The 12,067-nt window shown below is 45.2% G+C and overlaps 1 protein-coding gene across 2 annotated transcripts in view; it reads right to left on the bottom strand.

The window, feature by feature from the left end:
• Positions 1-1,536: 1,536 nt before the first annotated feature.
• The window catches only part of Hgd (homogentisate 1,2-dioxygenase), a 50,857-nt gene continuing 40,326 nt past the window's right edge, over positions 1,537-12,067 (bottom strand). For both annotated transcript variants that reach the window (XM_006975727.4, XM_076548843.1), the window contains 4 exons: positions 11,132-11,236; positions 8,787-8,913; positions 4,379-4,560; positions 1,537-1,880 (listed from right to left, as the gene is read on the bottom strand). In XM_006975727.4, coding sequence (XP_006975789.1) covers positions 1,731-1,880; positions 4,379-4,560; positions 8,787-8,913; positions 11,132-11,236 — 564 coding nt within the window. In that variant the 3' untranslated portion in view covers positions 1,537-1,730. The remainder of the gene's footprint in view (positions 1,881-4,378; positions 4,561-8,786; positions 8,914-11,131; positions 11,237-12,067) is intronic.

Raw genomic sequence — 12,067 nt, 5'->3', positions numbered from 1 at the left:
CTTTCCACGAGTCCTTTCAGGTCCACTGAGAAACATTCTTCTGTCTCTGTTTCTCATTCATTCAGACAATGTCAGGTTTTTGGTGACGCTGCTATTTTGTTTCTTTTCTTCCTTTTATGAACTCATTTCGATTCTTCTTTCAGTTCCTTGAATCTAGAAGGTGTTTTGTTGGCACATTTCTCCTTCTCATTCTACCCCAGCCCACCCCTACCCCCAATGACTTCCTTCCTCTTCTTCAGGTGTGGCTAAATGCCACTTCTTCCCTGGAGCCCTCCCTTTCTAGAGAAAGGCCTTCCTAGTCCATCTCATTCATTGTTATATTCCAATCTATTTGTTTTTTTTTTTTTATCTGACGTGCTTGTAATTGTTTTGTATGCTTATTTTATTTATTTCCCTCAGTAGAATACAACCTTTGTGAAGGCCAGGATCATAACTATATCCTTGAGGTCTCTAGTAAGGTTGCCAGATTTAGCAAAGAGAAATATTGGTTTCCCAGTTAATTATGAAGATACAATGAACAATGAATAACTTTTTAAGTATAAGGCTGTCCAAGAATTAACGAGGACATAGTACCCACTAAAATTATTTATGGTTTATCAGAAATTCAAATTTAACCGAGCATCTTGTACTTCATCTGGCAGTCTAGTCCCTGGGTCCTCACATATGACTCTCACCACATATTAGTAGAGGAAAACTTGGTGGCATCAAATTTAAGTTGCTGCCATGGCAACAAAGCAGAGAGGGTTTGCTAGTCCTATAAAATCAAAGCCAGGACAGCTACCACTTTCCATATTTCTGTTCTGGCTTGCATATCTTTTCACCCCAGAAGAACATAGTCAACCCACTTCCAAAGTCTTGGGCAGCCCCATACTGGGAGGGACGATGGCCTTATAAAGGAAGCTTTATAAGTTGGGTTCACCTTGCTATACAATCATGCCTCATTTTCTTGGTGTGGCCTCCTCCTTGGGTATCAGTTTCTGTCTGCTCTGTCTCCCAAGACTGATTCTTCCATTTCAACCATCCATCCAAAACACCCTGCTCTAGGGTTGGTAGTGGGGATTTCCATTAATGAACTGTCCCAACTCAAGGAGGTCAATGGGTTTCCTAGGATACAGGATTTTTCCTGCAAAGACCAGAGAAACCCAGCTCTGAGCATCCCAAAGTAGATAGATTACTACTTCTTCTTGGTGGCTGAAGTTCTTGTCTAATTTCACTGGACATGACTACCAGAATTAGATGCCTGGTGTTCTGGGTAGGCACACAGTTTAGACAAATGGCTAGTTGTTTGGAACTTTGCTGACCCCCAAGCCTGGAATGACCCTAAGGCTTGACTTTGGATTCAACCTCGGCTCATGGTTCTAATGCTTGTCCTGCCCTGCCTGGTTCAGTCGTTGGCAGATACCTAGATTTGTGGTCTTAGAGTAAAGCCCCCAGGCTAAGCACATGGGAATTGCCCCCACCCCCAAGCCCCGAGCCATGGGCTTATCTGGCCCACCAGTCCTGGACATCGAGACCTGAAAATGACCATTTGCAACATCCACAGAACACATATTTATTTAGTAATGAGAAAGCCATAGACATTTCCGAATGCATTTCCACGAACACTCTGGGTTACTTGACTATGAAAAGTGAGCTCTCATTTTAATCCCTGTCCCCATATCCCCAGAGGGTGTGAGGTTCTCAAGGAAACCATGCAAATCTATTCTCAATTACAGGAGCAGGCTTCAGTCTCACTTAGGTTCCGTGGGGTTCCTGGAATTGGGGGTGAAGTGGCTCTTGAGGGGCTCCCAGCATTTGTAGTAGTTCTCATCCAAGCATCTACAGGTCTTGAGTCCCCACTTGGTGACTGCCAAACTCAAGGAAGATTCAAACATGAATGCCTACAGGAAATAAGACAAAGAGGAGAAAGGAGAGGTCAGGCGACGATAAAGCGTGTTTAATTAGATGCATAGAGAAGGTATGGGTAGACCAAACATTGGACTAATAGTTATACATACTGCCATGATGAGGAGAGGAAACACAAGCCCTGGGTTCTGGATCTGGGTTACCAAATTGAAGCTGTATACGAGGTTTCTATCTACTTAGGGCCTTGAGTATGAGACTAGAATTGCTCATAGCATTCTGGAGGCAAAGTTTTTATTTCCAAGGGCAGACATGGGAGTATCCCGGGGTCTTCTCAGGGAGCATCACTTGTGGTGATGTCCTTGTATGTAGAGCATACTCTTATTTCACAAAGGAAGAAACAAAGCTCAGAGCTGGGAGATGGTTTGTCTAAGATGGGTAAGTGATGGCAGAACTGGGGTCTACGCCTGTTTCTTCAGGATCCTGACCAAGAGTTCAGCTCAGAAAAAGGAAAAGGAAGAAGGGAAAGGAAATGATCCATAAAGGGACTGATGCTGCAAACCCCACTGAGTTCTGGATGTTTCTGGTCACAGTAGAAAGAAGCCGGAAAATATTCTGTATATATTAGACATTTCAGCTTTTTATCAGTGGTTGATTTTTCCTATCTATAGTGTCTTTTGTAAAATAATAACAAACAACCCAAACCTTTCCATTCTTTTTGTTCTCATTAGGAAATTAAAAAATACTCTAGACAGGCCAAAGGAAAATTATATTATTCTTTTGTGACACCTCTCAGAACAGCTGCATTAATGTGTGGGGTCTCACATACATTAATTTCTTCTTGTCTGTGTCAGTGGAGAAGTGTGTCTTTGCCTGACTTCTGTGACAGCCTTCGAGGCAGAGTTTTGGATGAGATACAAAGGTATAAAGCCCTAGTCACACATGAGGGTAAATGTTACAGCCTTTATTATTGTTGTCTTCTGCTGACTTCTTGGGAGCTTCGCTGTCAGGCTGAGCTGTGAAGAATCATATAAACCACTTCCCACTGGGATATGACAGATTGATCTGTGTCTACATTATATAATGGGGAATGGTAAAGGAGACATGAAGTTAGGCCGAGGTCAAGTTTCTATTTATGTATATGTGTGTATCTCTGTGTGTGAGTATGCACACATGTATGCGAGTACCTCTGGAGGGAGCCTTTCAGATACCCTGGGCCTCCAGAAACCCAGTCCTTTATCATTCTAACCTCCTTCCCAAGTCAGCTTCATCTCCCTAGCAATCCAGGTCTCAGACATTGCTCAAATTCTTACTGCACATAAAAACAGCCCTGCACCTCAGTATTGTAGAACACTGATGTTGGTAGTATGGCTTTCAAAAGCCCATTTGGAGGCCCAAGGGTGGTTGACGAACAACTCTAAGGTGGATTGTGCACTTTCAAGGGCTGTCAGAGGCAATAGCCTAACTGAGATCATCAAACTGTGTCTCACCAAGATGTAGGTTCCTACAGACACTCTCAGGAGGCTCTTGAAAGGGTTAAGGGGGCCTAGGCTAAGAAGATGGGAAGAACTCTATGTCCCTTCCTCCATAAAAGAAGCTCTGGCTTTGGACTTGGGCCTAAAAGCAAATCCCACTGGACAGGTGAACAGTTAATGCTAGGGAGTTTACAAGCCATACTTTTTTAGTCAAGCAGGTCTGTGTTATGGGTCTTAAACTATGTAGCACTGAAGGCATTTGTTTTAAAATATGGAGCAAGTTTGCATATGGTTTAGCATAAAATTATTTCTTGTGGTCCATTAAGTCTATTTCCAAGAATGCAAAAAAATAATAAATAAAATAATAAAATAAAGTCAAGGACCGCAGCCAGCCGCAATCATGTTCCGCCTCGGTGTTTACAGCCTGACACAAGAGGAATACAAAGCAGGCTTTAAATCCCATCTGCTTCATCCCATGCCAAAGGAGAACAAAGAAAATGAAAAAAGCAGCTGAGATGTGCTGCTCACAAGTCCTGACTGTCGAGAGGCAAAGGCTGCTGGACCCTCCTTTGCTTTTGGAACTGGCTGAAGGTGGCATCTGTCTCCTCTGCTACTGTGGTCCTCAGGATTATTATCCATATAGAATACTCTGAGACAGAGCATGCACACAGGGCTGCATTTAGATCCAGCAAGAGCCTTCAAAGAGAATTAATACTGTTTCCTTGTATTTGAAGTGATTGGACGCTCCATAAGGCATTATAACTCACAGATGTCCTCTGGGTTGGACAGTATATCCATTCTACAGAATGGGAAATAAAGCATGGAGAGGTTGCATAGGAATTAAGAGGATTTGAACTGGTCTGACTCCCGGTTCAAACTCTACACTATCACACCAGAAGTTTAGTATATCCACACAGCTGATTCATACTTGTAACACGCACATACAGACACAAAACAATCCTCCCTCCACTTCTGTGACTTTGGAGAAGTACAACAGAGCTGCTTTTCTCTATAGATGTTTCAGAGCCCAGAGGCAGGCCCTGAAGCATTAGCTTGCTTACCATGGTGCCGTCAGCAATTCTCTCAGGTGCCAGTTTGGCCTTGCTGGCCTTCTCAAAGCAGTCTGCATCCGGGCCGTGAGGGGTCATGATACTGTGCAGGCTGCCTCCCCCTGGCAGGAATCCATCTTGCTTTGCCTCATAATTACCTTTGATGAGTCCCATGAATTCACTCATGCAGTTCCCTGGGAAGGTTTAAGCAGTATTATTTTTATTATCCAAGGCGTGACCCATAAAAAAACAGTACTTCTTCTAGGAGTTCATGCCTCATATTCCAAATTCACCAAATAATTCCACAACAGCACATGGTTTCACCACATTTCTGGTTCCCAGTCTGGAAAGTAAAGTGGGGTTTGTGAGTGAGTGTGTGTGTGTGTGTGTGTGTGTGTGTGTGTGTGTGTGTGTGTGAAGGTAATGCTACAAGATAAGCTCCAGACTTACAGTCTATTATCAAGTGATAATCTATGAGCCACATGGTCGGTCTCTGTAAAACAGTGATTTATCATAACAGATAACTGAATCTGAATAGGAGAGAATCTTATTCTTCTGTTCTCCTGGAACCTGAAATCTGAACATTGGAAATGATCCTTTCTACTCCAGACAGAAGACTTTTCTAGCTCATTCCTTATGGATTACTCCCAGGATCTGCTCCGTGCCTTCAAGGAATGGACGGCTCCACGGAGCAACCTATCACGTAATTGAATAGCTCTAGGTGTTTGGTTATTTTTTTTTAATAACTAAATGGACAATTTTACATCACCTTCAAGAGTCACACGGAATTTGACAAACAAAGCCTGCCATGCTTCCATTCTTTTGGTGTTTTATTTCTGTGGAACTGAGACTCTTTATCAACATGGCAAAAACCTAAGGGTGAGAGTTAAAGAAATCTGACCCCTGGGTGAATGCAAATACCTTTCCAACTCTGTCTATCCACTCATCTGCCTGTTTCCCACTCCACTAGCTTGCCTGTCCATCCACGTTGAAAATGAATCATTAGATACTATTCTAACTACTGGGCTACACCGAGGAGTAAGAATTGGCCTGCTTAAAGCTGCTCCTTGCCTGTCCTGTGGGCAGATGGAGAGTGCAGAGCATGTAACACTGAGGTGGCAGCCCATGAAGTCTAACACTTGACAGGCCAGCACCATGCCCTTCTTCCTTCTGTGTGAAATAAAAGCAGGTACCATAATCCTTCGGTAATCACCTGCACAGCTGCCCATCTCCTGCCTCCCACACAGCACACTGCTCCAGCCCCTACCGAGAAAGTGAGGCCCAGATCATAGCCCCACATGCACCTCATGAAGCAGATAAAGGAAAAGCGAATGGAAGTCCTCAGAAATGGTATGCTAAGAACAGTTCCGCACACAGCTTCAGTCTGCAGTCACACTCCTGGCTGCACTACGTGTCGCCAGGGTCACCTTCACGGCTCAATTTCCAGAAGAGAGCAAGACAGGATTTGGTTTTGATCTGAATGTGAATTTAGTTAGCAATGAGTTTGGTGAAGATATTCTACATCACTTTTGATATTTCAAAGGACAGTGGGAGGGTAGACCTTGCCTTTCTGATTAAAGCTGGATCTAGTTGACTAAGGTGCATTAAAATGACTAGAGGCAATATTTCTATAGAAATAATTCCCCAGTTCCCCTTAAAGTCACATCAAAGTAACAAAGATTTGGAGTATTGCTGAAGCAATATTTTTATATCTCTGATAAAACTAATTTCTAACTTCGGGTTCTATGGGTTTTTTTTTTTTCTCCAGACAGACTCGGGGCACCATATCTTTATGAGATGGTATTTGGGGACAAGTCATCAAAAACACCATAGGAGGCATTTCACAAGGCCGGCAGTCTGCAACACAAAGGGAGATTAAGGATTGGGAGCCGAAGAACAGCAGCACCGTTGTAGCTGCTAGGAGGGGAGAGAAGCCCCCCCCCCCCCCCCCCACTGCTCTCAACAGAAAAGTCTGCAGACCTCTAGGTCGGAAGCCTCTGGCTTCCCAGTTCAGAGGGCAGCCTCTGAGTTCCTACTTTAAAGGCAGCGAATGTAAACTCGGGGAGAGGGAAGTTTGAGAATAAACTTAAAAGAGAGAGGGTACTCTTGATGGTGACCTTGAAGGGGCACGCTGGCTGTCATCGGGCTGTGAGGGGGCCTTCTTTTATCCTGACAGCCTTACTTCCCCACCCTCCCAAATGCTTAAATGGCCCATTCAGCACAGCTGTACACCATTGAGCTCTGGTACCTGGGAACTGTTACAGAGAGGAACTCATATAAACAGAAGGTCCTGTAGTTAACTATGGAAAGTAACTTGTTGTCTAGAATGTTCCAGCTGAAAAAATGCATGTTAGAGCCGTTCCAGAACTCTATGTTCAAAAAAAATGTAAAATTCTCCTGGAAGCAGAATTGTACCTTGACCTTGTTTAATTTGCACAATTAAAAATGTCAACCTCATTAAACACAGCTGTGGCGTACTTATTCATTCTTGGTAATGTATCCACCGACTGAATAAATATTTCTAGATGTGTATTATGTACAGGCCACAGCACTAGCTGCATCAATTAGCAGTCACATGTGTCTGCTTTGGCATCAGACAATCCGCAATTAAATCCTGACCCCGCCACTCAACTAACTGTGAAACCTTGAGAATTGCTCACTCCCCTGTGTCAATCTCAGCTCCTGGGAAACAGAAAGGGAGGTAATTGATATTCTCTGTCTCCTGCTGCTGTTATAACCCAAATAAGTTAATACTTTCAAAAAACTTACAATAGAGCCTAAGAAACTTGCCAACCATCGTTAGTCATCAGCCTTAATAATACAGATAAAACAAAACTGGGTTTGTTTGAATCGCCTTCTGAGCTGTGCTGGTGGCTTGGAGGAGAAAAAGCTATCAAGTGGCCTTGACCCATCAGTGAATTCTACCGATCCTACCTGTCTATAACATCAACCTGCCAGTGAGGTGTGCCTCTGTGTGCAGCAGTGGTATGACTACCATGGGGGTAACCAACTGCTCTCTCGATCTGAGGCCTGGGCCACAGAAGGGCTCCTTTGCTTGGTTCTGAAAGCCTGGTCAAAGCCCCAGCCTTGGGAGGTCGTAGACCCTACAAGGACACTTACTACTGATATTTAACTGCATAGCCACAATGTCAAATTTCCTTCTAAACAGCCATGCTCATTTCTTAGGCAGAAGCTACTCTCAACCTCACTCAAAGAAGCTTCTACTTGCAGTAGACATTGGTGAGTCTCATGGCTGCTCAAGATGCTGAAAATATGTGGAAAATGGGGAACTCAGGCCTAAACGAGTTTTTATACTATCCCTTCTAAGGCTCGGGGGATGTGGTGCAAAGCCAGAATGAGATACCATAAAAGCCGGAAGATAGGAAGAAGAGCAGCAAGCACCCTTCTCTGCATACAACACAGCCAAGCTGGGTATGAGCTCATGGCAGCTTCAGTGACTTGTGCAGGGCCTGCCCATGGCAGGGCCTCTCAGCGGTCAGTCACGGATCGAGGAGGGGCTGATGGGAACTTTCCCCTCACTGCTGAGCTATAGGCCACTCATGGAGGGTGCAAGGAAAGGGACCAACTCCATGATGGCCGGCCATTGTCCTTAGTTTTGTACCAATTGGTATACCCGCCAGGCTCCGGTGAGTAGAAGGTCAGAGAGAAAGTCTTAGTCAGACTCAGAAGGACACCAACTAAACAAAAAGAAAGGGATGTGGGAAAGAGATGAATAGCGATGGGGGGGGGGTACAGGGGATGGGGGAGATGGGAAAGGGTAGGGGTGAGGGCAACTATGACACTGTCAAAGAATAAACTTGACAACATCCCCACCCTCCAGAATAGTTTATCTCCCAGTTTAGATTGTTATCTGCGTTGTCTTGCGGAAATAATTAAAGAAGGAACATTTTACTTGTTCTTGAGACCAGATTTAAGTGGTTTCCCCAAACAAACTTAAAATCACCACTCTTCCCCACCTTTAAAAAAATCTGAAATGAGCCGGGCGGTGGTGGTGCACACTTTTAATCCCAGCACTCGGGAGGCAGAGGCAGGTGGATCTCTATGAGTTCAAGGCCAGCCTGGGCTACAGAGCGAGATCCAGGACAGGCACCAAAGCTACACAGAGAAACCCTGTCTTGAAAAACCAAAAAAAAAAAGATCTGAAATGCACTTCTTGCTTCACTCTTCCCAACATTTCTGTCTCTCTTCCGGCCCAGAGACACCAGAGCCAGGTTAGTCCATGACTCCCTGCAGATATCGGGAGGGTTGGAGCCTCTTAGAGCCCAACAGCAGCCAGAGAGGCCGGACTCTAAACTCAAGGCCCAGCAGGCAGGGGATCCAAGAACAACCTGGCCATTGTCGCCAGTGCCTCGCTGCTGTTTCTGCTTTCCCGAGGTATTCTGGTAAAACCGAGACTTACGGTGGTAATACGGAGGCCTGAAGGTTTTATCGGCCACCCCCCACCGAGGTGGGAAAATTACAAAGTCCGCTATGGCCACTCCAGGTCGGGTAGACTTGGCAGTCAGCACTGTGAAAATGGAAGGATCCTGTGAATACACAAGGGGACACCGAAGGTGAGACAGACGCCTGGGAGGTGACTGGACAACGACAGCATGTCACCTGCACATGTGGCAGTTTTCTGATTTTTCAAGTGACAGTTTCTGATTAACTGACCCACGGCAGGCTTAACTATTTGGGCTCTGATTGAGGGGCAGTAATCACTCATGTGACTGTCCTCTTGCTGTGATTGAAGCAAAATGCATTCATGCCAGATAAGAGGACATTTTCAGCCTGCTGGGTCTATGTTAGGGGCTCCCTGTTACCCTACAGCTCTGAGAGCCAGAGCACCCGACTTCCACCCCAGGCTGAGGGGTGGGGAGCTTGGTGGTGCTGGGAGAATGTTGAGAAACCCACAGAGCAGCAGCACCCACATCCTGGTGCAGAGCTAGGTATGCTTCTTGGGGAGGCGGGGCATCAGAGGTTCCGGATGGTGTCCCTGGGCAGGAAAAATCTGAGAACTGGTTAAAATGAATGAATTCGGACTCTTGATGGACTCTCAGAAGGGCGAGATTACACTTTTTCCAAGAAGTTTAGACTCCGAGATGGAAAGACCAAGGTTCAATGTAATTGATGCCCGTGTTCACTTTCAGACTGCAGCGCTGACATCTGGTGACTCAAAGATTGGGGAATCTGTTCTCTATTCCTTTAACTTGAATTGGGGAAAAGAGAATGTAGCTATGTCTTTTTCAAAATAACTCTTTGTTGAATTTGTTCTTTGACAGTTTCACGCATTTATATAGCGCATTCTGGGTGACAGTCAACCCTCTCCTGGCCGCCACCCATCCTCATCTCCTGTGACAGGATCAGGGAAAGCTTCAAAGACCTGTGACTTGAGCTAAATCTTTAAAAGTGAACAAAAGAAAGGAAGCGGGGTGGGGTGGGGTGGGGTGGAAGAGAAAAGAGGAAGAGGGGGGATTTTTGTCAGGGAAAATAGAAAAGATATCAAGGTACATTGAAATTTTGTAAAGCAGGGGGAAGGTCAAAGCCAGGGGTTCCGTGAAGGACGAAGGAGGGGTGAGATGTGGTACTAGAGAAAGGAGCCCAGGGCCAGATGGTGAGGAGTATCAAATGCCATGCTTCAGAGCCCAGACTTAATCCTAAGCCACGGGGAGCCTGCAAAGATTTTCTAAAGCAGCGATGGATGGGATGACCAGATCTGAATTTAGGGGAGATAACCACCACAGCAGTACAGAGGAGACTGAACCTCTGTAAATTCAAATGGAAGACAAAACCCAAAACCACGAACAAAGAAAAAAAAAAATCAACCCAACATTTCTTGCTGGAAGAGTTACCGTTTTTTCTGCCCTCTGTCATGGGAAATGGTCGGAAACTATTAAAAGAAAGACAAGGTGAGAAGGCTCAAACAGAGCGTTAGCAAGGTCTCGGGTGCTTCTCCGTGATGCCTTGGGCTTGGAATCTTGATTTTCTTTCTCCCCTTTGGTTTTTATTAAGATCCACTGTTGTTCAGAAAGGTAGTTTGGGCCCCCCAGAGATAAACTGAATTGGCTCAGAGTAATCCTTCTATCTCTGACTTTCTGGCTTCTGCCCCAATTATCCCTCAGCTTGTGGGTAAAGTTAATCTATTATGAAGTACACTGCAAAATGAGCTTCCCCTCAGGGTCTCAGAACTAGCACTGTATCGAGCATATGGGCTCTCGGGAGCCTGTACGGTAGACCAGGGACCTATCCGTGGCCCCCTTAATTGACTGAAAAATATGACTGAATTCAAACACTAGGCTTTAAAAAAAAAATCCAAGTATTCAAGCTTTGAGCAACCTTAGGAGAGTCCTGCCTTGCTCTTCACAGCCAGAAGCACAGGCTGGTGAGTGGGTAGGCAGCCAGAGCAAGCAGAGTCCATGCCCCAGGTTTACAAGGTGGCCAGCAGAGTCCATGCCCCAGGTTTACAAGGTGGCCGGGTCTGTAAATGACCTTTCCTCCTGACTTCATTATTATCATTAGCAGGATCACCTTTTCCCATCCACAAGAGTTGTGGTTATACCGAAGAAAAGTAAATTAGGATGAGTGTTTCTTGGCTTCCTTGTTTGTCATGGAATGGATTCCTTCACCAAAGGACCAATGATCCTGTTGAGGCTTTGCAAGGATGACCTTGAAAACTTTAGATCTGTGAACACCCCGGGTATACTCTGGATCCCAACCATTCAAGGGTTGTCCCATCCCCAGGGTCCCTGCATGGTCCAGACTTACCGCATGGTCAAAGGCCACTGCATTGATGACCATGAAGTTCTCCAGGTTGTACTTGTAGGGTGTATAATTTCCATGCCAGGCCACAACATTGAACGGGGAGACATCCTAATTGCAGAAACCAGGAAAGCATGGTCTTAGAACGTAATGTGTCTGTAGCTGCAGACTTACAATCCTTACCGACATAACTCTTTTTATTTGATGCTGTTCTAAATTTAATGAGACCATCCTTTGGGAGCATCATAGCTCATAATCATGCCGTGGCTGCTTCACCGGCCCTCTCCTAGGTCCTCACTTTGTCACTAGCCCCTTTTCCAGTTCATAAGCTGCAGCTGTCAGTCTCATCACACAGACAGCAGAAGCCTAGCACACTCATCAAGCCATGCTTTTTCAGTTTTTAACATAGCTGCAGGAATCTGTGGATGCCAGCAGTTCTCCAACAATCTGGGCTTCCCTCTGCTTCCTGGTGCAGCAGGCGCCTGCTGTGATATTTCTCCTGAAGGAACTTCTCATAGTCACAGTATCTGCTGTTGAGTTCGTGGAAGAAGACACCTTGAAGAGATCCAGCCTAAGTGTTTGAGATTTCAGAATGACATTAACACTGTTCCCTATGTTGTCTCGGGTAGGAGATCACTTTTGTGCTACAGTATTAGGATCTTCCTCATGGGTATCGTGCATCTAGTCAAGGAGGATCCGAGGAAGAATATTCTAAAGTTCAGGATGGATGGATGGTCACAGTGCTGAGGAATAAGAGATTTGAGTGCTCAGCCCTAAATGGGATATCTCTGCCAGCACCTACCCAGCCAGCCCAAGGCTTAAGGACCTTCTTGAAAGACGAAGAGGCAGAAAGAATATGAGCTGGAAGATGAGAAGGAATGTAGTGAAATACTGTCTTCTAGACATGACATGGTTATCAAACTAATGAACTTAGAGCAGCTG

Source organism: Peromyscus maniculatus, chromosome 12 (assembly GCF_049852395.1).
Source record: "Peromyscus maniculatus bairdii isolate BWxNUB_F1_BW_parent chromosome 12, HU_Pman_BW_mat_3.1, whole genome shotgun sequence".
Lineage (NCBI taxonomy): Eukaryota > Metazoa > Chordata > Mammalia > Rodentia > Cricetidae > Peromyscus > Peromyscus maniculatus.
Note: the sequence above shows the minus strand (reverse complement) of the source record. Positions and strands in the feature narration are given on the sequence as shown.